The 23,847-nt window shown below is 60.4% G+C and overlaps 4 protein-coding genes across 4 annotated transcripts; 2 read left to right on the top strand and 2 right to left on the bottom strand.

Moving 5' to 3' along the window:
- Positions 1 to 22: 22 nt before the first annotated feature.
- On the bottom strand, positions 23 to 5,942 carry LOC119514901. The gene is made up of 5 exons (XM_037810670.1): positions 5,939 to 5,942; positions 4,677 to 4,868; positions 1,971 to 2,107; positions 1,231 to 1,464; positions 23 to 1,087 (listed from the first exon to the last, which is right to left on the bottom strand). The coding sequence occupies exons 1-5, from the start codon at positions 5,940 to 5,942 to the stop codon at positions 470 to 472; spliced, it is 1,185 nt and encodes a 394-aa protein (XP_037666598.1). The 3' UTR covers positions 23 to 469.
- Positions 5,943 to 6,155: 213 nt separating this feature from the next.
- TMEM88B (transmembrane protein 88B) lies at positions 6,156 to 7,677 on the bottom strand. The gene is given in 3 exon segments (XM_037828785.1): positions 6,156 to 6,434; positions 6,436 to 6,558; positions 7,085 to 7,677. Coding segments are annotated over 3 exon segments (522 nt in total). The 5' UTR covers positions 7,346 to 7,677; the 3' UTR covers positions 6,156 to 6,296.
- A 1,269-nt stretch (positions 7,678 to 8,946) lies between these two features.
- On the top strand, positions 8,947 to 12,064 carry ANKRD65 (ankyrin repeat domain 65). The gene is given in 5 exon segments (XM_037828783.1): positions 8,947 to 9,589; positions 9,724 to 9,923; positions 10,012 to 10,213; positions 10,215 to 10,556; positions 11,171 to 12,064. Coding segments are annotated over 5 exon segments (1,722 nt in total). The 5' UTR covers positions 8,947 to 9,046; the 3' UTR covers positions 11,606 to 12,064.
- A 4,131-nt stretch (positions 12,065 to 16,195) lies between these two features.
- Positions 16,196 to 22,193, top strand: MRPL20 (mitochondrial ribosomal protein L20). The gene is made up of 4 exons (XM_037819019.1): positions 16,196 to 16,379; positions 16,515 to 16,625; positions 18,992 to 19,069; positions 21,934 to 22,193. Exons 1-4 carry the CDS (start codon positions 16,293 to 16,295, stop codon positions 22,105 to 22,107), a joined length of 450 nt encoding a protein of 149 aa, XP_037674947.1. The 5' UTR covers positions 16,196 to 16,292; the 3' UTR covers positions 22,108 to 22,193.
- The last annotated feature ends 1,654 nt before the right edge of the window (positions 22,194 to 23,847 follow it).

Genomic DNA, 23,847 nt, shown 5'->3' with positions numbered 1-23,847 from the left:
GCGGCCGCCGGAGGACCGAGGCCCCGCCCCGAGGCCCGCCCAGGCCCCGCCCCCGACGTGCGGAGACCCCGAGAGGCCGCGCGGGAGCCCCGACACGCGGCGACACGCAGCGTCTCCCGAGACGCATCCGAGACCCGGGCTCGTGGGTAGGCGCACGCCTGTGTCCCATTTCCCGGGCGGGGGGTCCTGGGGGTTCCGCCTTCCCCCTACCCGGAGCGGACCTCGCCCGTGACTACACAGGGCTGGGGGTCCCCGGGCTGTTCCTCTGTGGGCCTGGCCAGGTGCGCTGATTCCCGAGGGCCTGGCCAAGGTCGGGGGGCAGTGACCCTAGGAACTCTGTCCCCCAAACAAGGCCAGGGCCCTGGCCTCACTCGGGCCAGCCAGTGAAGACGTGAATCCCCCAGCACAGACCAACAGGGTGGAACTGAGAAAGGACTCAGGGCCCGGGGCAGGACAGCAACCTGAGAAATCAGAGGGGACGTTGCTTGGGGAGCACAACTCTGGAAGCAAAGCCCCCATCCCACCCCAGCCCAGGAGTGGGAGGTGGCTGGCTCAGCTTGGAGCACACAGGGCCCGTTGCTGCCCTGTGCACCCTGCCCAGTAGGGGCCAGCGGGCCCAGGCCCAGCAGCCCACCAGAGGGCCCGTGGAGAGGGGCCCACGGGCCAGCGAGAGCCCCCTGTTCTCGGGATCTTGGCCAGCCCCAGGCAGGGTTGACTTAAGTGGCGTCCAGAGGAGCTTTGGCTGCCCAGGGCAGGTTCCCAGCCTCAGGGGCAGCGTCCCCGGGGTGGGTGGGCCCCGAGGTCCAGGAGAGCCCTGCCTCGTTCCTGGCATGCCTCCCTGTGGGCCAGCGGTGCCCTGTCCCAGCCCCTCCTCTTGGCTGCTGGGCAGCGTGGGCCACAGCGGCCCCCAGGCTAAAGCAGGGGTGGGGGTTGGGGGGCTTTGCCAGGATGTTCCCTCCCTTCCCACCCCTCTCTGGAGGATGCTCGGCGGGGTGGACGGATGGAACTCAATGGTTTTCCTTCCTCTGTTCTGGCAGGTGAGACGCCACAGTGGGAGCACGAAGACAGGCAGGAACTCCGACTTTGCCTAAAAAAGGAAGCGGCCGGCTGAGCCCGGGGAGCTCAAGAACAAACGAGAACTGTGTCGCCGCCACCACCCCCTACCCCCCCCACCCCCCGCCCTCTTGCCGGGAATCTTGGCAGTGACGGTGCTGGCTTGGCTCCACAGACCTCAGGCCCTGGCTGGGACCAGAAACTTCCTGGGGCTTCTGCCTGAGCCCCGTCGGGCAGCTGTGGGCCTGGGGCCCTGGAGTGTGCAGCTGAGAACTGCGGGTGTGCCCCCAGCCCCCGGAGCACCCGGGGTTGACAAAGATCGGCCGTGTGTGATGTGAGGCCACCGGACAAGGCAGTGACAGCCGAGGCAGGCTGGGCGGGAGGCACGTCCAAGTGGCTGTACTGCAGCCCCTTTTCACTTCACCTGCTGCCTCACGGGGCGCCCACTGGGTGGGCACAGAGCTGGGCCCTGGTGGATCCGCCCTGTGGGGGACGGCAGGCTCACAGGCAGTCCCCCCACTTGTCCCCCCACTTCTTCAAAGCCCTAGGAGGGCCCCAAAGGCAGGGAGCCCTGCCAGGCTCAGGCGAGGCCACGGTCACACCTCGTCTGTGCTGTGCTGACGGGGAAGTTTCCGTCCCTTCTGGAAAAAGTGAGCGGGTCTCCTTGGCCACGCATTGTGCCTTCAAGGAAGCAGCGGCTCTCCACCCTCCCGCCCTGCGTTGCAGGGAGAGGGGACAGGAGCCCAGCCACCGGGACGGCCTGCCTGCCCTGGCCAGTGGTCTCTCCGCAGCTCCGAGCACAGCCCCTCCTGCTGCCCACGCTGGGCTCGTGCCTGACCCCGAAGGCCTGCGCCCGCACTCTGCCCCGTGGCTCAGCCCCTCTAACGGTCAGCTGGTCTCCCTTCTATGTGCCACACGGGCCCCCACTGCTGCCCTTGGGCCTGAGGGGAGACCCGGAGGCAGAGGGCGCCCAGGGAGCAGGTGGGGGTGAAGCAGACCTCAGAGAACACATGAACGTAATGGTCCCGAGCCTCCTCTCTGAAGCGGGACGGGCCTGGGGGTGAGGGGGACAGAGAGGGTGCAGAGGCGCGGGCAGGGGCAGAGGGAGGGGCAGGCCAGGCTGGGTCACCACAAGGCCCTGGGCCCGTCCCTCCCACTCCCCCAGCCCAGCTTTGGCCCGGGTCTGGGGTGAGCTACCCCTACTTCCTGAGGCCTGCAGGCAGGTGGAGGGCTCTGGGGGACCCTGGGACCCATCTGTGGGAATGCTCCCTCCCCCACACCCTCCAGGCCTCTCCAGAGAAGGGCCCTTTGTCCTCAGCACGCTGTGGTCATATTCAACCCCAAAGAAAAGGGCAGCTCCATGGCCTCTGACCCCACCCCTGACTCCAGCCGGGGTGCTGGTGGGCCCCCGCCCTGTGCCTTGGGAGGGGCTGTTGTTCGTGTCACTTGATCACGCACACACATTTGCACACCCACACACTCACCCCCGTGGAGTCCCAAGAAACAGGAAGTGGCTAAGGCAAGGGTGTGGGGTGAGCCTGCGACCCATGACCCTCACCCCGTAACAGAAGTCATAGGGGGAGCCAGAGGGGCCATGCCTGTGGCCCCCTCTTCCCCAGGTCCCGTCCCCATGGTCCCCTTGGCTGCAGCGGCCTGGCCGGGGCCTGGGGACTCGGAGTGCTTTCCTGCTCCCAGGAGCCAAGGCCTAGCTCCTCCGGCCCCAAGCAGGTCCCTGCCCTGTCCCCCCACAGCGACGGCAGCATGGCAGGGAGGGCACCCCTTGGCTCCACGTGTGCACCCATCATCTTTGGGCAATTCCTGGCCTTGCACTGGGGACACCGGGGCCGGCAGAGTCCCCAGCCTCGCCATGCTTCCAGTCCGGAAAGGGGACGGGCAGCGAGCATGCCAGCAAAGACGTGCGTCTGTTCATTTTCTCCACGAAAGCAAGTAGAGGAGGGTGTGTGGTCAGTCCAGGCAGCTAGCAGCAGCCCCGTATGTGATGCTGAGCCCAGGCGCAAAGGCAGAAGCCACATGAAGGCCATGGGGAACGGCATTCCAGTCAAGGGAACAGCAGGTGCAAAGGCCCCAGGTGGGAGCGAGCCGGTGTCTGTGAGGACAGGAGGGAGCCGGCGGGTTGCTGAGTGCTCGGGCAGGGCAGGGAGCCCGAGACCTGCTGCCATGTGAAGCGCAGGCTGGGGGCACAGGAGGTACCCACTCAGAGGCCATCAGAGGCAGGGCCGGAGGGGCTGGGGGAGGCTGAGGCAGGAGGGAGGCCCCACACTGTTGGGCTTCCAGCCGGTGCCCTCCCGGGGTGGTCCCCACTCCGCACTGGCTGTTTCCTCCGCTGAGAGGTGACTGTCCACACACTGTCCCCGTGGCTGGCCCCTCCTGGCCGGGCCTGCAGCTCTCAGGAGCTCAGATGGGTTAGGAGGGAGGTTTTGGACCCAGAGCTGCTGAGCAGGGTGGGGCAGAGCTGTGTCAACACCCAGGTGGGTGGGCATGGGGCCTGGGAGCCAGGAGGGCCATACCCGCTGCAGGCCTGGGGGCTCCCACCTGGCACCGCGTTCCCAGCCCACATTCCCGGGTGGGGGGCCAGGCCCACACCTAGGGCCTAGACAGGCGGGGCCAGGCGAGGCGGGAGGGGTGGGGGCCGAGCTGGTGGAATCCGGGCCCCTCCCGGGTGCTCCCCACTGTGCGGGCGTGCCAAAGACACCTGAGCTCCCAGGAAATACCTTCCTTATGAATAAATGACCTTGGGCAACTCGGGGATCCGCTCTGAGCCCCGTCCTCTCCTTGAGGTCAGGACTCTGCCCCCCCTGCCAGGGCTTGGGAATCAGACCTGCAGCCCCCTCCCCTCCGTGGAGGCCCCAGGGTGGCCAGGTGCACTCTCACAGCCCTGGAGAGAGCCCACCGCGTCGGCCGGTGGGAGACCCACCCTGCAGGCCCGGGGCCGGTGCAGGGGGCCCTGGAAAGCGTGGAGGGCCAGCCTTCCGGGCCTTCAGCGTGGGGCAGTGACTCCAGGCAGTGCTTTGTTTGGGGGAGGATGGGGCCTGAAGGAGGGGTTCCCATTCGGGCTCTGTGTGGGGCTCAGGCTGGGGAAAGCAGGGACCAGGGGGTTGGGGTGAAGTCCGCCGCAGTCCGAGGTCTCAGGCCTTGGGGGGGAGCCTGGACTGTCCCCACTTTGTGGCCCAGTGACCTCCCAGGCCGTAGGATTCTGCTCTGATGGGGGGAGGATAAGGAAGGGGGGTCCCCAGGGCCTGTTTCTGCAGACTTCCTCGTGGGTCAGCCCATGCCCCAGCAGGGTCCCTCTTTCCTGCTTCCCTGCCAGCTCCCCAATGCTGCTCCCACTTTCCCCCCAAAAGCAGATCCTAGGGGAATCTCCCTCAAGCCCCCCCCCCCCGGGTCGGGCAGGGCAGGGGCCAAGGGCCTAGACACCCCTGGGGCTGCCGGAGGCTGGGTGGGCCTCTGGGCGGCCCGGGAAGCTGGTAGCCCCTTCGGGAGAGCGGCCTCCCTGCCCCCGCCCAGGCCAGCTGTTGTTTTGATGACTCCGGGGCTGGAGGATCCTCGGCCAAGGCTTTCCAGGAGAGTTTTCATCCTCGATGCCTGCAGCAGCCAGGGCCTACCCCAGTCTGCGCAGGGGGAGGCAGGGGCCTGGGCCAGGGGAAGCGGTCCTTGGCGGCCTGGCGACAGGCTGAGCTCCTGTCTGACCAGGAAAGGCACCGGAGCCGGGCACAGACGACAGCTGGAAAACCCCAAGAACTCCTGCAGGACTTGACCTGGCCCCACACTGGCTCCACTCAAGGCCACAGCCGAGCCTGCCAACAACGGGGGGGATGAGACTCTCTAAGGCCCTTGGCTGCGACTGCATGCCGGGTGGGTTTCAACAAATGTGCTTTTCTGGTACAGCTGGGCTTAGGAGAAGGTAATAACGATCTCCTAGTTACCAGACGAGGGGTAGGCAGGGGCCCGGGAGGAGGGGGCTGGGCACATGGGAAGCAGGGGATTCCCTGTGGCAGGGCCACACTGCGGTGAGGGAAACGGTGGGAGCCCTCCGCAGAGCCCCACCAGGACCCGGGAGGGGACAGGGCTCTGTCACACAGAGGCACATCCTCTCTGGAGGGACAGGAGAGGAGACCTGGGAATCTCCACAGACACAAGTTGCCAATTAAAAATTACCAAATGTTCATAGAAATCATGTGTTGTGAGTGAGGCTCTGCAGGGACAACAAGCAACAGAGACCAGGATGTGAGAATATAAAATAGCTGCTTCTGAAATGTGTAAGAAATCAAAGATGGTATCCAAAAATTGAGCATGTACTAGCAGAGCAACAAAACAGCAGGTACGTTTGAAAAAAAACCAAATACAGCTTTTAGACATAATAATTTAATTAAGTGGATGAGTTAATCCACTGATTAGACGCAGTGAATGAGAGAATTAGTGAAGTGGAAGAGGGAGATGGAGGAATGGCCTGGGCTGCAACACAAGGAGACGGAAAATGGGAAAGATTAATTGACACAGCAGGTAAAAGGAAACAGCTGCCCAGTAGATGTACCCCAAGAAAGGACATGGAGAATGGAGGGGAGGCAAAATTGAAGCGATAACAGTTGGGAACTTTCCAGAAATGATGAAAAATACAAATCTGTAGAAACAGGAAAACAAGATAAGCTAAGAACATATCCACAGCTAGAAACACGCTGATAAAACCACAGAAGACCAAGGAGGAGGAGATCTGAAAATCACCCGGAGGGAACAGCCTGAACCTAGGGCCCCTGCACATCCACCTGCCGACGCTGGCGCAGGCGGGGCCTCCACGCGCACAAGCATGCACACTCACGCACGCACAGACACACGCCTCTCGCCAAGTGTCACACACACACACACTCACGCATGCCTCTGGCCAAGTGTGGATACCCCCAAGGAAGTCTCGCCACTGCTAGAACTTGCTGGAAACACCAGCAGAGCCTGCTGGCTGCCAGGGTGGTGGCAGGACTGCTCTTGGTGGAGGAGCAGGAGCCCAGGGCAGCAGCGGGGTCCCCTCACTCTTCCTGGAGGCTTTGCGGCCTCTGTCGGGAGGCAGAGCGCGGGGAGGGCACGTCCATTCTCCGGACCGGGCCCAGCACTGCGGAGCCCCGGGGTGCGCCCTCGCCGCAGCTGGAACCTGGACGCAGGACCCGTATCTGCCGGGCTGGACCACTCGGAGCGGGTCGCGGTGGGGCGCTGCGGACTTTGGCGGCCCCCGGGGATCACACCCAGGCGCGGCGCAGCTCCTCCCCGTTGGGGCGGCCGTCCTCGCGCCCTGCGTCGCCGGGCCCCGGGGGGCGGCGGGGCCGGGGGTCGCGGGCGGGCGGCGGCAGCAGCGTTGCGAGGCGCCGGGCCAGGCGGGGCGCGGGCGGCCGAGGCAAGCACGAGCAGCGGCGGCAGCGCCAGGAAGCCGAGCACGATGAGCGCCGCGGAGCCGCCGTCCGACAGCAACGCGCGGCACGCGGGGCGCGGCGCGGGGCGGACCTGCGGCGGGGAGGCCGAGGGCGCCCCCGGCGGCGGCTCAGGGCAGTGTCCCCCGGGCCCCGCTTCCCTCCTGCGCCCTTCCTGTGTCGGGCTCTGACTTGGGGCCCCCCCCCGAGCCCCGTGTGCAGCCGCCGCCCCTGCCTACCCCAGACCATGGCCCATCCCTGGTGGGGAGCCCACCCCGCCGGCAGCAGGGCTCTGAAACGGGGGGCGGGGACCGGGAGACCCCTGAAATCTGACACCGTTTTCATGCTTTCTCCCTGGAGCCCCCTCCTCCCCATGCCTGCAGGGCTGTGCAGGGCCTGGTGGCCCCTGGTACAGGGCTGGGAGGCCCCTGGGGAGGAGAGGGCCGGCCCTTGGGTGACAAACAAAAGCTCTTCTTTCAAAGTTGGGGGGGGCGGGAGGCAGGGGAGAGGCAAGGAGGGGCTCCCTAGGGAGGGCCGTGTATGTCACAGGACTGGGAAGAGGGGCAGATTCCCCTTCAGCCGCAGGTGCACCCCCTCCCCTGGGCCCCCGCCAGGCTCACCCTAGAGTGACACAGGAAGCCCAGGTAGACGATGGCGGCGGCGGGCAGCAGCAGCAGCAAGGACACGGCGGTGGGCAGCAGGTGCAGCAGGAGCCATGCCAGGGCCCGGCCAGGCAGCAGCAGGGGCCCAAGGCCCTGGGCAGCCAGGCCAGCCCACCCCGCGGCCAGCAGGGCCGAGGCCTGGCGGTCGGGTGGCCTCTGGGGCAGCAGGGGTGCCGTGTCCGATGCACCCCCTCCCTCATCCTCCTCGGTCTCGCTCATTCTCCTGTGGGCGGGCGGCCTGCCGGGCTCTCAGGGGACTCGGGGGTCAGGCAGTGGGACCGAGCCCCCCCACCACCAGGTTGGACCAGGGACTCAGACACCCACCCAGACCCCAGCAACCAGACAGTGGATCTGGCTGGAGGTCAAGGCCCCGGCCTAGACAGGTCCAGCCCTGACCATTGGTCCCCCAGGGTCACACCCCTGCCTCGGTTTCCCCCACTGCCAGCGGCTGCAGCTCCAGCCCTGGCCGGTCCCCAGTCAGCCCCTGCCTGCTCTGGTCAGGTCTCGCCCAGCTGCCCGCACTGCCCAGCGCTGGGCCCTCCTCCCTCCGGGTCCCTCCCCGCCCCCGCCAGCCCACGCACATCAGGCCCTCACGTCATAGGTCCTGACTCCGACAGCTGCCCCATCGGCAGCTCCCATGCAGAGGCCGGGCACCCACCCGCGCCCCAGTGCCAGCCCCTGCTGTCCCCTCCTCTGCAGCCTGGGTGAGACAGATGCACCCGGAACATGCATCAAGGGTTGTTGTGGGGACCAAAGGGCTGCGTCTGAATCCAATCCTGAAAACAAGCAGGATGGCATTCTCAGACAGTGACAGCAAAAGCATTCCCAGCCCACCCCAAAGCCCCAGCTAATGTCCCCAAGAGCAACACCTAAGAACCCGCCAAAGTGTTCCTGTTTAACATAAAGCATTTTAAACACCATTTAGGTAACCATTTGCACTTAAACCAGTGAGCAGGTTGTTAGTGAGCTGAATGGCATCAAGGCGAAGCCCCCCTACTCCCAGTTTGCCTTATCCCTTCTGTTGAGGATTGGTCCTGGAGTGTGAGCCGTGTGTGAAAGGGACCTCTGAAGATGTGACTAGTTCAGGAGCCCAAACTGAGTGACGGGGGCCCTGATCGCACAGGACTGCTTCCTGATCAGCAGAGGAAACGACACGGAGAAGCCCCAGGAGAAACACGGAGCCAGACGTCAGTGGAACCTAGAGGAGAACGGAGAAAACACCACCGTGTGCACATGATGTGACGGAGAAGCCAAGGACCAAGGATCACCGGCAGCCAGAAGACCCCGGCCTGGGAGGAAGCGAGCCTTCTAGCTGCTGAAACACGAGCCACGAAATGCCTGCTGCTGAGCCTGCCTGCGGTGTGGTACTCTAGCAGCTGGGAAACGAAGACATAGTCCAACCTCCCTTCTAAAACATGGCCTCTGCCAGGCTGCCCTCAGTGAACACAAGGACGATTTTACGTAGTGTGAGGCGCTAAGAAGATAAAACAGCCTGGGTGGGGGCACAGAGGTTACTGCAGGTCGGTGGCTAGCTCCAGGACACTCTGGGGAGGTGAACGCCTGAGCAGTGACTGGTATATGGGGTGGGGTCGTGTGGCTTGGGCTGGGGGCCCTCAGTCCGCTGCCGGGAGACCCTGGAGGGCAGCACCCTGGGGGCAGCCGGGGCTCATCCTGGGGCCGGGGAATGGGCCCCCCAGAGCTGCGGGGACTCCAGGAGGACCATCACAAGAGGTGGCAGGTGGGCCAGGCTGCAGGGGGCGGCACGGGGAGCTGCAGGGTGAAGAGACGAAGGCAGCTCAGAGAAGGCCAGTGTGGGGTGGGAAGTCGTCCTCAGGGCCAGTCCCCATCCACCCCTCCCTGGGGCTCCAGACCCCCAAGGCCTGCCCCTCTTGCTCCACAGCCCCACTTGCTCCCTTCTAGATGTGGGGGTGCTTTAGCAGCTGCTCTCCTGGGCTCCCCCACTGCAGCCGGTGTCTCGCCACTTCACAGCCTCCGCTGACTTGCCCCCTCCCCTGTGCCAAATCCTCTGGCCTCGTGCAGCATCAGGGGTCCGGGCAGCACCCCAGTACCGACAGCGTCTTAGCAGGCAGGCTCAGGAGTGGGGCAGGGGCCAGGCCTGAGGGAGAGGCCCTCGCCGAGGCACATCTTGGCACGTCCAAGGCTGTGCCCATGAGGGAGGTGCCCATGGACGTGTTGCCACTTGTCCTCCGACCTGCAGCCTTTGTTCCCCGGGAGAGGGCGAGCCGGGAGCCTGGCAGCGGCTGGGTAAACAGGCGGCCCCAGGAGGCAGCGGGGGCCTGTCTGCCCTTCTCCCACCCCCCACCTGCAGTTCCTGGCCTTCAGATCCCACCTAAAGTCTCTAGGAGTTTCCTGAGGAGAGGCCCCCCGTGGGGCCAGGCCAGGAGCAGCATGGAGAGGACCCCCAGCGTGAGGTCAGGGCCCTCCAGCTGGCTGCCTCTGGGGGTAACTAGGAGCTCCTCAGCTGCCCGGGCCTGGCCGGCGGCCCCCCTCAGCCATGGCAGGGTGGCGTGGGTCTGGGGACACGCTGGGCTGGGGCTGGGATCTCGGCACCGCTGCAGGAGTCCTGTGCTCCCCAGCTGGACCCCGGGGAGCTGGACCAGGAGGAGGCGGAGCAGGAGCTGCGGTGGCTGGAGCTGGGCTCTGAGGCGCCTGGGGAAGCCAGGACCCAGGGACCCGGCGCCTCTCAGGATTGGGGTCCCCTACCCTGGGCGGTGTGGCGGGGCCACGAGGGCCTGGTGGTGCAGCTGCTGCGGCAGGGGGCTAGTGTGGACGAGAGGTGAGCCTCCGGGTGGGGGGCCGGGGTGGGCGTCCCTTTCCCTGGCCCCTGCCCCGGGAGAGAGCCGACACTGTCCCCTGCCCTGCAGGGACACCGTGGGCCGCACCCCGCTCCACCTGGCGGTGCTGCGCGGCCACGTGCCGCTGGTGCGCCTGCTGCTGCGGCGCGGGGCGCGGGTGGACGCCGCCGACGGTGCGGGGCGCACGCCGCTGCACGAGGCCGCCTGGCGCGGGCATTCGCGGGTGGCCGAGCTGCTGCTGCGGCGGGGGGCCCCGGCAGCAGCGCGCTCAGGGTTCCGGTCTGACGCCGCTGCACTGGGCCGCTGCGCTGGGCCGCACGCTGCTGGCCGGGTGCCTGCTGGGCGCGCCGGGCCCGGGGCCCGCGGCGGCGGACTCGTGCGGCTGGACGGCGGCGCACTGGGCGGCGGCGGGCGGCCGCCTGCCGGTGCTGGAGCTGCTGGCGGCGGGCGCGGGCCAGGACGGCGCGGGTTTGGAGGGCGCCCTGCTTGTGGCAGCCGCGGCCGGGCGCGGGGCGGCGCTGCGTCTGCTCCTGGCGCGCGGGGTGCGGGTCAACGCCCAGGACGGCGCAGGGGCCACAGCGCTCGGCATCGCGGCTGCTCTGGGTCGCCAGCAGGTACGTCCCGCCCTTCCCTGATGAGCCGGTGGAGGGGGAGGGAGCCCACCCGGAGCTGCCAACGGAGGGCAATAGCCCATGGCTGTGGGTGGCAACAGGGCGGATGTCACAGCAGAAATGTGTCCTAGGGTCACTGAAGACCAAGGAGGCTCGGCCCCCTCGGGCAGGTGGAGGGAGGCAGGGGGCTTCCTGCAGGTGACCACAGGGAGGAGTTCTGCTCTCTGCACAGCTAGGGGCCTGGAGAGGGAAAGAGGGCAGTGCCACCAGGGGCTGCCTTCTTGTGCCCTCCTGATACCGTCCTCACGGAAGCTGGGGAGGGTGCCTGGCCGGCCTTTGCAACGAGATTGGTTAAGCTCCGGGCAAGCGCTTGTGTCCGGAGAGCCCCCACCGCAATCCCCTCCCCAGGCGGTTGCAGGGCCTGATGTTGATCCTGGGACAACTTGAGGGAAAGCCCTGGGCAGGGCTCCCCTGAGCGCCTTCTGCCCATTTGCCAGACGGTTGCTGGGTCCAGAGGATCTGGGTTGGGCAGAGGCTGCTGGCCACAGCCACACCCGGCCGGGCCAAGGCCGCATCTCGCCTGCCCTCCCCTGCCCTCCCCTGCCCTCCTCTTCCAGGACGTGAAGGTGCTGCTGGGCCACGCGGCTGACCCAAGCCTCCGGGACAGGCACGGCCGCTCTGCCCTGCACAGGGCCGCTGCTGCCGGTCACCTGCCCGCCGTGCAGCTTCTGGTGGCCAGGGGCGCGGAGGTGGATGTGCGGGACTCGCTGGGCCTCACGCCTCTGCATTGGGCCTCCCGGGGAGGCCATGTGGCAGTCACTGGCCACCTCCTGGACCACGGCGCGCAGGTCAATGCTGCGGGCTGGTTGCACAAGACACCTTTGCACTTGGCTGTGGACTGCCGCCACGGCCCCACTGCCCAGCTTCTGCTGAGCCGAGGGGCCAGCCCTGCCCTGCAGACGCAGTGGGGCGAGGCAGCTGGGGGTCCAGCGCCCGAGGGGGACCTGCCACAGGCACCTCCCGCCCCTCACAGGGAGCAGTCGGAGCGCTAGGGGCACCCATCCCACGGTGTCCTCAACCTCTTGCTGCATGGCCAGAACAGGACAGAAAGCCCCTGGCCCTCCAAGTCTCCCTCCCCGGAGTCTGAGGCCACCTTTCTGGCTGGCGGGGTATGGCCGAGGGTCTTCTGGAGGGGGCCGCAGCCTGAGGACCAAGGCCTGTGGCAGCTGGGGACCAGCTCCCAGCTCTGGGGGAGTGCCCAGTCCCCCCACAGCCCTCTGTAGGCTCCTAGGCAGAAACTTGGTCAGGCAACAGATCTAAGCAGAAGCTGAGGGCCTGTCCTCGCCCCTCTCCTGCCCTGGGGGTGCTGCCCCATGGGTCCATGCCTGTGTTCTTTCTGTACATGGGGACAGTTGTCCCTAATTGGCCCCACTTCTGAATCCACGTGGAAAATTGTTGCTGTCATTATTTGACTGAAAAGTACATTTTTTAAAAGAACAGCTTTCATCTTTCAAATGTGAGATGTCGTGCCAAGGCAGCTCCTCTGGACCCTGGGGTCCCAGAAAGCGTTTGGATTTTTCTCCCAGGGCACTGGGAAGCCATTAGGGAGTTCGGTGGGTGACCTGCTCTGCTGGGCTCACTGACCTGCCCAGTGTGAATATTGTGCCCCTGGGAAGCAGCGTGAGGTGGGAGAAGCGGGCGGACAGGGCTGGTTCTGAACATGGAGCCGCTGGTCTTCCTGATGGACCGAGGTGGGGGGCAAGGGGGAGGGAGAGAGGGCGGCAGCTCCTAGCCGGGCTCGGGCCGAGGCGCGGTGGGTGGGCAGCGCAGGGCAGCGCTGCGAGACAGGACGCAGGTGTGGGCCCCGTGACCTTGAAGCTTGGCAGACTCAGGAGAGAGGGCGGGGCCTGGACCTGGAAAGGCAGACCTGGGGCGCTCAGAGTCAGGGTGGCTTTGAGGGCTGCCTGCCATCAAACCCCGTCAGTGCGTGGCAAGTCCGTGGCTTCCCACTGGCACCGTGGTGGGTGCTCTCACCCAGCCTGGTGGCCCGGCCCTCCTGCTTCAGCCCTCGCGCCCAGCAGTCCATTCGCAGAACGGCAGCTGGCCATCGCGTCCAGTAAGCCGGATGACCTACGCCCTGTACAAAACCCCTCTGAGAAGCATGCTGCATTCTCTGCAGATGGCCCCGACGGCATGTCCCATCCCTGCCCTCTCTAACTACCTCCTCTTGGTGCCCTGCCCACCCAGAGGAAAGTCTGTCCCCCCCTTAAATCGGGTAGACTTTGGGGAGTATTTTCATCAGCAGAGTACTGCGGTAGCGACACCACGTGACAGAATTCTAAGGGTAGGTCAAAAAGGCGACGGAGCTGCCAAGCTGCCAGGAAGCCAAGAGCGTCCCCGCAGAGCAGCCGCACGGAGGGAAAGGCGCCACAGCCCCGCGCCCCCAGGCTTCCACCTCCATCCGCCAACGGACCCCAACCAGGGTCAGCCCGAGCCAGAGCCGCCCACACGGGCCCTTCCCCAACTCCCGCTCCGCAAGATCCCGAGCAGAGCCACACCACTGCCCGAAGCCACCAGGTTCTGGGGTGACTCACCCTGTAGCCAGGTAGCCAGGCTGCCACGGACCTCGCAGCAACCCCCGGGCCCTATGCAGGCTGCAGCGCCTCCCCCCAGATCCCACTGCCCCTCGGACTCGGGGCCTGACCCTAGCCCCCCACTCACTTCACTACAACTGTGTTGGCCTTTGTTTTTTTGTGTGTGGGGTTTTTTTTTTGCCAAAATAAGATTTTATTTTGAAACTCATTTGAAAGACACTGAGTAAAGAGACCTCATTTTCCCAGAGTAGATTACATATTCCTATTCTTTCCAACCCCATCAGTGGTCTCTGTCACGCCAAGTTACTTTCTTTTGGTAATTCTTCTTCTTAGCCTCCAGGAAAAATATTTTCCCATAAGCCATCTTCATTTTTTTTTTGATACAGTTGAGCTTTATTCTCAGGAACAGCCTATTAGTTGGCAATGTGTCTTTTTTAAAAAACATCAGGGGAAGTCTCACCTGCTCAACAAAGTGGGGGAAGCAGTGGGCGGGGGGGGGGGTCCTCTGGTATGTGCTTCTCATCTTGCCGGGCCCAGGAGGGGCTTCCAGGAGCAGACCCCACACGTGGACTGTCCTGATGGCATGTGTGCCTGGCAGCGGTCACTCCTGGGACACTCACACAGCTCGCAGCCCCTCTTCTGGACCTCCCTCTTGACCGGAGGCTCCGTGAACCAATGCAGTTTTAATCCAGACAGTGATGCCATAAATAATTGGAATGTGGTTTTGGTTTTCTTCTCCATTTAATTGTCACACCTCAAGTCACTAAGTGTCATCTTCCTGTCTGTCAAATTCACTAAGTTGATGAGGAATTTTTGTGATAACCATCTGTCATCCTTGAAGCCACCCACGAGGTGTACTTGCTGCCTTCCACATCGAGTGTGGTCAGAAAGGACTTGACGGGAGTTGATGATGAAGGGGAGCTCACACTTGGTGTCAGTGCTGTCAGAGTGTGTCAAGCAGGTAGCCCCATCACCTCCAAAGGTGGGCCCTTACCTGCTGCAACTGACCGGCAGCGGCTTCAGCAGCGGCGGCTGCCTGGGCAGGCCGGCGAGGCCAGACAGTGGTAGGTAGGGCTGTCCGCCAACCCGGCATTTTTTTTTTTTTTTTAATTGTGGTAGAATACATGCAACATAAAATTTCCCATTTTAACCACTTCTACACATACAATTCAGTGGCATTAGCTACATTCACAATGTTGTGCTACCATCACCACTGTCCATGACCAAAAGTTTTCCATTGCGCCAAATAAGAACTCTGTTCCCGTGCAGCACTGACGCCCTGATGCCCCCTCACTGGCTTTTTTGCTGTTCCTCGGGCACACCAGGCACACCCCTGCCTCGGGTCCTTTGTGCCTCCTCATCCCTCTGCCTGCAGGCTCCTCCCAGTCCCTTTTTTACTCAAACATCACCTTCTCAGGGAGGATTCTTCTAACACTTTAAAGGTGCACCCCCAAAAGGGGAAACTCATTAAATAGAATGGCAAACAAATACGGAAAGTGAGGGAGTTAGCAAATCACCAATGGATGCTAAAATTAGGGAGCACAAGTCTGAAGTGGGACAGGATACTTATGTGATCTCATGGAAGGGCGCTCAGGGCCTGTTGCAGCACATGGGCTGCAGCACAGCGAGGGGCCTGGGACCGCCATTCCTGCGCACCCCGAGACTTCTCCAACAGGCAGTCCCGGCTTCTGAGCTGCTGGGTCGGAGGTGTTGCATCCTCCCTCTGCAACAGGTGCTACCCCAACATCTCTGTGCTCCTGACTGCTTCTCCGTGGCTGTCTGCTGGGCCCTCAAAATATCTCTTCACAAAACACTAGTTACAGAGGGAATAACTGTGGAGAAACCTGGCACACTTTACCTTAGCCTAAGAGAAGCTCACAACACATTGTAACAATGTAGAGTTTCCTGACGTTGATCAGTGTACTGTGGTTTGTCAGGATGTCCTAATTCTTAGGAAATACACATTGTTGGGGAGGATGGGCACGGTGGCCTTGGGCATGACGCACCGAGGAAATGCTATTACTTCCGAGGTATTCTCTCCAAAATGCATAACCTGAACCTAATGGAGGCAAACCCAAATTGAGGGGCATTCTACAAAATAACTGGCCCTTACCCTGCAAGAATTGCCAAGATGGAGAAAAACAAAGAAAGGCAGAGGCTGTTCCAGACCGGAGGAGACTGCAAAGGTATGCACCTCAACACGGGGCATGACCCTGGACGGTCCCTGACAGGGCGGGAAACAAGGTACAAGGGCAGTGGGCGAAATTCGAATGCGGGTCATAGGCTGGACAACGTGAAATTTCTTGATGTTGACCACCGTACTGTGATTTGTTAGAATGTCCTCATTCTTAAGAAATACACAGTGAAGTATTTAGATATCTCCAACTAACTCTCAAATGATTCAGGAAAAAAGAGGCATCTGTTTATAAATGTTTGCAGAGACAGCCACAAATGGAGCAAAACGAAAGGAGCTGGTTCGCTTGGGTTAAGAGTACTTAGGGGCTGCAAGTCTGGCAACTTCTCTGTAATCTGATATTATGTCCAAACAAAAAGTTCCAAAGAAATCGCCCACCCCACTCAGCCCTTCCCCGCTCTGTTCCTCTTCGGTGGTAAAACACACAGGACGTAAGTTTACCGTTTTAGCCGTTCTAAGGAATACAATTCAGAGGCACTCAGCACGTTCACGGTGCCGCTCGACCTAGTTCCAGAACACTCTCATCACCCCAAAAGGAAACCCGCGCCCGCCAGCGTCACCCGCGCAGCCCCTGCCTTCCGTCCCGCCGCCGCCCGCGCCTCCGCCTGACCTGAGGGCAGAGGGCAGAGGTGCGCGCCCTTTCGCTCCCGGCGGTACCCGCAGCACCTGCTGCCGGGCCGGAACAGGCGCTTCGGGAGATCCGCTGCATCAAGGATGGGCGCCGGCAGCCAAGGCCGGGGAGCCCAAGGCGGGCAGGGGTCCGCGCGGCCCCCGCGGAGGACCAGGCCGGGGCCGGAGGCGCATGCGCGGGCGCCCCGGAAGTCCTCGGCCGGACGCTGACCCGGAAGCGCTCTGCGCCGCCGCCGCTCGGTGCTCTGCAGTCTCGCGGGGATGGCGCGGCGTGTGCGTTGCTGAGGAGCCGAGGTTCCGAGGAGCCGGGCCGCGGGCGCCATGGTCTTTCTCACTACGCGGCTCTGGCTGCGGAACCGCCTCACCGACCGCTACTGGCGCGTCCAGGAGGTGCTGAAGCACGCCCGGGTGAGTGCCGGGCCCCGCGCGCTTGCCGCCGCCGCCTCCGCCCGGCCCGGGTGGTCCGCGGCAGCCACGTGGCTCCCGGGAAACCTGGGGGTTCGCGGAGCGGGCCCCGTCAACAAACCTCGTTTTTTGATCTAGCACTTTCGGGGAAGGAAGAATCGATGCTACAGGTTGGCTGTCAGAGCTGTGGTTCGAGCCTTCGTGAAATGCACCAAAGCTCGGAGACTAAAGAAGAGGAACTTGCGAGCCGTAAGCGAGGACCCCGGGGTGGACCCAGCAGAGCCCGGCTGTCCCTGAGTGCCCTGCACCTCCAGAGGAATCGCCGCCACTCCCCTCCCCCAACTCCGGGCTGCAGGCCCCGCTGGAGCATCGGAGACGCTCCCAGCCGGGTGTGTCTGGAGCCGAGCTCCTGGTGTCCCTGCCGGAGCCTCGCTCTCAGCCTTCCCATCTCAGAGAATAGCTTCTTCATCCTTCTGCTTGCACCAGCCATCCTCACTCCTCAGGTTTCCTCACACCTACATCCAGCGAAAACCCTGGCCTGTTCGGTCTGCCTCTGAACAGAACAAGGGATATCCAGAATGCCCACCCCCGCTGCCACCACCTGCTCCAAGCCCCACTTGCTGGTCTTTTTTGTCCCAACCGCCATACTTTCCTCTACTGCCCACGTCCTCCCTCCGGCACCCTGTGGTTGCTTCCCATCACGCTCGAGATAAAAGCCAAATCGCTGAAGGTCGCCTGTGAGGCTTGTTACTCTCTGACCTTGCCTCTGACCACTCCGCTCACTTGCCCTGTCCAGAGCCACTCTGGCTTCCAGGTGCTCCTCGCAAGGTCCTCTGCTTGTGGAAGCCCTTCCCTTAGATTTCTGCGTGCCTTGCCCCATGGCTCTGTCTGGTTCGGCACACCCCAGCACCCCAGCCACCCCTTGCACTCACCAGAGATTCTGCATTGGCGCTCAGCACCTGGCACTCCGTGTATCTTACTCGCCGTGTGATTGTTGCTTTCCTCCCCTTAGAATACGAACTTTGCGAAGCAGGGATTTTTCTGTTTTGTTCCCTGCTGTAACCCAGGGCTTAAATCAGTCACTCTTAATGAGTATTGGCTGCATGGGTACAGTCGGGGCTGGGGTTAGAAAATAGTTTTGACCCTTTAAAGTTTGGAAGTTCTTGTTAATAGATTCAAGTCAGGGTGTAGTAAAACATGCCCATTCCTGCTGGTCTGTGGCAGGAAAGCCCAGTGGCTGGTTCAGGTGTGGATCCAGCTCTCCCCTGGACCCCTTCTGCTTCCCCAGCAAGGGTTGGAGGTGGTGCTACTCCTCACGACCCATGGAACTTGGTCCGTGCCTGTATGTCAAGTGGATCAAGCAGCACTGGCTTGGGGAGGAGCTGCTGACCGTGTGCTGTGGAGGGGAGCAGTGGCTCTCACGTTCCTTGGCAGCATCAGCATCACCTGGGAGCTAGTCAGAAATGCTAGTTCTCCGGGCCCACCCCAGTCCTAATGAATGAAAACTGGAGGTGTGCCCAGAAATCTATTTTAACAAACCCACAGATAATTCTGATGCACATTCAAATTTGTAAGCCGATGAAGTGGAGGAAGAGAGCAGGCTTTAGTACTGTGTGAAGACAGATGTGAAGGACAGCTTGAAAGGGAGAGCCCCCCTGCAGGCTGACCACCCTTGTCACTAGAAAAGGTCTCGGCACACGGAGGTGCGTGTCAGTTACTGTGCTGCAAAAATCTCAAAGCAGGTCCCCGTCGCACTATCTCCCAGGCCTCCCAGTGGCACTTTGACCACTCCTTTCCCATCATTCAGTTCTACCCTGGAAATGTGACTTAAGGCCACAGACTCCCAGATCTTTCCTCGCTCTGCAGGGTTCGTCCCATGCTGGCAGTGCCCAGCTGCTCCTTGCCAGCCAGGCCCTCTGCCCAGGACCCTCCCTCCAGGCCTTCCAGCTCACCGTTGAGATTGGTCACTCCCCGCAGCTTCTCCCTGGAGCATCCTGTCCCCGCCTCTACTGGCACGCACTCAGTGAGCTGTGAGCCTTCGTCCACGCGGACCCCATGCCGCTCTCTGCTGTGTCTGCTCTGGGAGCTCTTGCTCCTCTTTGCAGCCTCGGTGCTTGGCACAGCACTTAATTTTTGCTCAGAAACTGTTGGATCAGCACTGTACAGGTTGTGAATTCCCTGCTCGTTACTCGGAAGTGAGGCTGCAGTCTGGATGAAGAATCTTGGCCTCTGCTTGTTGTTATTTTTTATACTACAAGCTGTATTTACTTGAGTAGAAAACAACTTTTCTACTTGTGTTTTTAAAATTTTCTTTTTAGTAACATATATGCAACTTAAAATTTCTCCCTTTAACCCCATTCAGGTAAATAACTCAGTGGTGTTAGTTACATTCACAATGTTATGCTACCATCACCATCCTCCATTACCAAAGTTTTTCATCATTCCCTACAGGAATTCTGTGCCAATTAAGCTTTAACTCCCAATTCCCTACCCCATCCCCAGCTCTATTTACTTTCACAAAAATACATTGTAGTTCTGCCAGGACATTTTCTGGGAGGCATGGATGTGAGCAGCATACTAACCTAGTTCTTATGCATCTTCATATTTTATTTTAGCTTTGGATAAATCGAATTACAGCTGCTTCCCAGGAACATGGCGTGAAGTACCCAGTGTTCATTGGCAATTTAGTTAAGGTAAGGTGACCAGCTGCTGAGGGGTGGCCACTGCTTTGAGGGCTGAGCATCTGCAGAAGCCGACCCATCTGGCTCGACTCTAGCCTGGAGGGCCACACAGTAGGCAGGTGTTGCTGCTAGGCCTGTGTCCTGACCCTTGTTTCTGTTCCCGGGGTGGAGTCCAGCAGCTCAGGGCTCCCCGCCTGCCTCTCTTGCCCGACTGGTAGCAGAGCAGAATTGGAGGCGGCATGTGTTGCAGAGACTTGAGCCCTGATAGTTCCCCATCAAGAGAGAAGGTGGAAAAACTTGGCTTTAACTTCAGAGTTTGAACAGTGAATAATTTTTGATGAGGTAGCAGATGATCTGAAATACAAACAATCAAAAAAGCTTTGTGGGGGAAGGGATAGATTTAACACGTGTGGCAAAACCTCTGTGATTAATTTGGTTGATTATGCCATTCCCTGTTTTTCTTAAAAAGTTAAGGGGGCCAGTGGACTCACTGTGCTGTGCACACACTGTGCTGCTGCCCCTGCTGCTTCTCCTCCTGGGCCTCCTTGGTGCAGCGCACCTGGGTGTGACAGATGTCACCCTGCCAGAGGAGAAACGGCAAAATGCTCTCACCTTTCCTCGGAGAGTCGTTTCACTGACCAGACAGTCCAGTTTGCCAGTAGAAAAAACTGTTATCACTTTAGAAAAGCCTTCTAGTACAGAACTCAGATGCCAGTTGACAACATTTGGGGATGTGAGTTCCGTAACTGACTTAGAGAAAGGACGGAGTACTTGAGAACGGTTACTGATGTGCCGGGAAGCACCCTGTACGCCAGTCCACGCTTAGTCATCAACAGCACCGAGACAGGAAGTGATTCCAAAGTACCTGAAATTCATGGAAAACACAAACCATTGATCGCTTATGGGTGGGGTTCTAGTGTTATGACTTGTAGACATCAAAATCGTTTCCTTTAAATTGGAGCTGGTAGGGCAGGAAAGGGAGTACAGGTTCCTGTTGATGTTCAAATGAATGAAAAGCCTGTGATTGGTGGAACCCAGGCCAACAGAACAAAGCCTCTGAAAGCTGGAAGACTGCAGATTTTATGGGTGCCACGAGCATTCCAGCTGGGCAAGAGTGAAGGGCACGTTGAGCTTGCTGTGCCGCAGTAGCCAACAAGGTGGCTCTTTTAGTTGCTGTTATTCTGCTCATTGACATATAGACCTAAAAAGAAAATCAGCATCCAGAAGATGAGAGAGACTTCAAGCAAACTGAACACCCAAAACTGGAAGAAGGTAATGGACTAGAAAATAGTGCCCCAAGGCTCAAAAGAAACGCAGCTCCTCCCAGATGGGGCGCAGATGGTGAGTGGGAGGCATGTCAAGTCAAGGCACATGCCACAGGTTATGTCCCAGGTCTGTCTGGTGTCCTGCTAAGGGCAGCTGAGTTGTTTTTGAAAAGGCAAAGAGCTTACAGATAAATGCTCAGCAGAGCTTCGTAAATAATACGCTACATCAGAGCTTAAGATCTGTTTACGTTTTGTAATACTTTGCATTAAAGTTGGGTAAGCTGTACTAAATATGTTCTGTGAGTGAGAGCCCAGGATAATTAATGCCATGGCGGTCCTCAAAGGACACGCAGCGCAGACACCACCACCACCAGTGATCGGTGCAGTGGGTGATGTCACTCAAGACCTGCTTATGACCAATGAGTCCTTAAAAAGAAAAAAAAGTCAAGGGGTGCAGGCATTGTGCATCTCCCCTGCATCGGGCCCCATCTTTAGGACTTTATAGAGAGCTGTTTGAGCTTACGTGGTGTATTAGTTAGGGTTCTCTGAGGAAACAGAATCAACAAGAGGTATCTATAAATACAAGGTTTGTAAAAGTGTCTCACATAACTATGGGTATGCATGAGTCCAAGTTCCGTAGGGCAGGCCACAGACTGGCAACTCCAGTGAAGGTGTTCAGTGAACCCAGGAACTAACTGGCAGCTCCGATGAATTCCTCAGGAAACGCTTCGCTGGTCAGCCGAAGAAGTGGTGAAGGTCCTCTATCTGTCTAGCTTAAAAGTCTTCAACTGACTGGATTAAATCCAGCTGCCTGCATTCTCACTGGAAGACACACCATTCATTGATCTTATCAGTCACAGTTGCAGCCAGTTGACTGATGATTTAACAAACCTGCCTTCTCGTTTATTAACCAGCCACAAATGTCCCTGCAGCAGTGGTTAGGCCAGTGCTTGCTTGACCAGACACCTGAGTGCCATCACCTGGCCAAGTCGACACATGAACCCAACCATCGCAGGTGGTGACACCCCGTCTTCCCAGTGGGGACAGGCTTGGGAAGGACAGGAACTTTGCCAAGGCACCCGCCTTCACGTAGCAGCATGTTAGGAACGAGATGTCCCACCTCTCTGCACGGTGGGCTTGCTGGTGGCACGTTGGCATTTTGCTCGACAGGCCCCGTCTGGGTCCCTTGTCAGAACTGAGTGTGCAGTGTCATCTGCTTCCCGTCCGGGCCTGCACAGCCCCTGTCGGGTCTCGTCGTCCTCTGCAGACTGCGGGCTGTGACTTCCTCTCCTGACTCAGTTGAAGGCTGGCCCTGGGCCAGCGCCCTTAATCCAGGTGATGCCTGTCAACTTTGGGCAAGGTCCCTGGTCCCAGCCTCTGTCCCCATTCTACGCAGCTTGCATGGCGTGACTTTGAGTGCCCTGACCAGCTCCATGTCCTGCACCAGCTTGATGTTTACAGCCCCTGGGAGCGCAGGGACTGTGTGCCCCAGAGCCATGTAAACAGTGCACTGGGTGCCAGTTGCTTTCCTGATAATCTGGACAAAATGGGGGCTTCTCCTTGAGTTTGACATTTCTGATCCTGATGACCATTTCTTCTTTCTTTTCGCAGTGTCAGGTGGAGCTCAACAGGAAAGTACTTGCAGATCTAGCCATCTATGAACCAAAGACTTTTAAATCCTTGGCTGCTTTGGCTAAAAGGAGGCGTGAGGAAGGATTTGCTGCTGCTTTGGGGGACGGGAAGGAGCCGGAAGGCGTATTTTCCCGCGTGGTGCACTACCACTGATGGGGCTCCCTTTTGCTGCTGGGAGATGTAACATTTTTTTCCCTGATGTATATAATGACTAAAATAGGAACAAAATAATTTTGTCATCAGTTTGTAAGTTTTATTTTCAGTTGTGTTCATTTACATTTCATTAATAGGCATGAAAACAGGACCCTCATATCTGGACAGGTTCCCAGGACTGTCTTATTTAGACGGTTAAAACAAAGCTTGGTTGGTGTTCAACTGTGCAGCTTCAGGCAAACCCACACTGGGGAGCCTGCACCCTCAGCAGCTGCACAGGATGAGAGGCCCTTGGGGCGAGTCCTGGTGCTGGGACGGCACCTCAGATGTTCTGTGAATTGGGAGTTTATGCTTCTGACCTCTGACCCTGGCTCCCCTCAAGGCTGCCTGGACGGCCCATCTAGTACCTGCTCCCCCTTGGTGCGTGTCCCTGGCTCCCAGCAGATGTTCACCCTCCTACCCCCCAGGCGACTCCACTCTGGCCTCTGGCCTCACCCTAAACCCATTAAGGTCCCTTCTCCCCATCCCTGTGCCCTGAGCTCGTCCTTGCCCCTGTGGTCCCCTTGCCTTGTCCTGGGGACAGCTCTTCAGCTGTGCAGTGCCAGCCTGTCTCTGCAGCCCCTTCCTGCCCAACTCTCCAAGGGCTCCCTGCCCTCCCCGCAGCAGGCAGGCTGGTGCTTAGCTCTGGCAGCCCCACCCCCGGCCACAGCGCCAGGGAGGGGCTTCAGTGACTGACCACCGGGCCACCTGGTGAAGTCGTTTGGCATGCAGGTTCTGCTTCCCTCCCTCATTAAGTCCAGAGCCAGGCCCTAGAATCCTCGAGCCCACAGGGCTAGCAAGGACAGCCCTGTGCCTTCCTCCCGCCTCGCTTGCCTGCCCACTGCCCACCTCATTCCTCACCCGCACCCTCCCCTGGCCACCATGGAAGATGGATCCCTGCTCCCCTTCAGGGCCAAGTCCTCCCCCAAGTCTGCAAGGGGCTCTGGTTCTACCCATGGCCTGTCTCCTCTGTACTTTGAGCCCTCCCTTGCCTTGTGCCCCTCTCCCACTCCCAAGTCTGCTCTCCTTCCTTCCTTAGCCAAGCTTCTTGCCTCCGTTCCCTACCTGTTGTCACCGGGTCCTGGCAGCTGAACCAGCACGCCTCTCACAGCCCTTGTCACCCCTGCCGGCCATCTCCAGGATCCAAGATCCAACGGGAACTTTTTTAGCTTGTCTCATTTCTGAGCAACGTTGGCTCTGAGCACACACTCAGTGGAACTCTCACTCTCCGTGCAGGCTGGGAAGATACATCCTTGGGGTTCCTCCTCGTTGCTGTACCTTCTTGGTTTCTCTACCCCTACATGTTCCTGCTCTGGGGTTTGAGCCTCTACATACTTAAACCTTCTGTCCCAGGAAACTCTCCAGGCTCATAGCACCAGCTTCCGTCTGCTTACTGGTAACATCCTACTGCCAACACAGACCTCCCCTGAGCCCTGGACTCACTGGTCCAGCTGTGTCCTGGATGCCTGCCTGCTGCTCCAGGGGTGCCCACATTGAGTGCCCCCCACATCACACACTCCACGCCATTCTGTGGCGAGATCACCCTGTGCCTCTTTGGCAGCAGACACCTGGAGTCAGTCTGGCTCCTCCCTCAGACCCAACACTCACCTCCAACCCCACACAGCCCTAACACGTCCAGTCTGTCTCTTGACTCTACTTTTCTCCATCCCCACTGCAACCACCTTTGTCCTCACTAATGTC

The sequence above is a fragment of the Choloepus didactylus genome, chromosome 2 (assembly GCF_015220235.1).
Source record: "Choloepus didactylus isolate mChoDid1 chromosome 2, mChoDid1.pri, whole genome shotgun sequence".
In the NCBI taxonomy this organism is placed as follows: domain Eukaryota; kingdom Metazoa; phylum Chordata; class Mammalia; order Pilosa; family Megalonychidae; genus Choloepus; species Choloepus didactylus.
This window is presented reverse-complemented; position numbering and strand designations above follow the sequence as displayed.

Coding starts and splice junctions, on each gene's coding strand:
- LOC119514901 (XM_037810670.1), bottom strand. Junction 2,108..4,676: donor CTCCCCCTGCGCAGACTGGG/GTAGGCCCTGGC, acceptor CCTCACCCCCAG/GCCCGTCCCGCTTCAGAGAG. Junction 1,088..1,230: donor GGTCCCAGCCAGGGCCTGAG/GTCTGTGGAGCC, acceptor TTCCTTTTTTAG/GCAAAGTCGGAGTTCCTGCC.
- MRPL20 (XM_037819019.1), top strand. CDS start 16,293: ATGGTCTTTCTCACTACGCGGCTCTGGCTGCGGAACCGCCTCACCGAC. Junction 16,626..18,991: donor AGAAGAGGAACTTGCGAGCC/GTAAGCGAGGAC, acceptor ATTTTATTTTAG/CTTTGGATAAATCGAATTAC. Junction 19,070..21,933: donor TCATTGGCAATTTAGTTAAG/GTAAGGTGACCA, acceptor TTCTTTTCGCAG/TGTCAGGTGGAGCTCAACAG.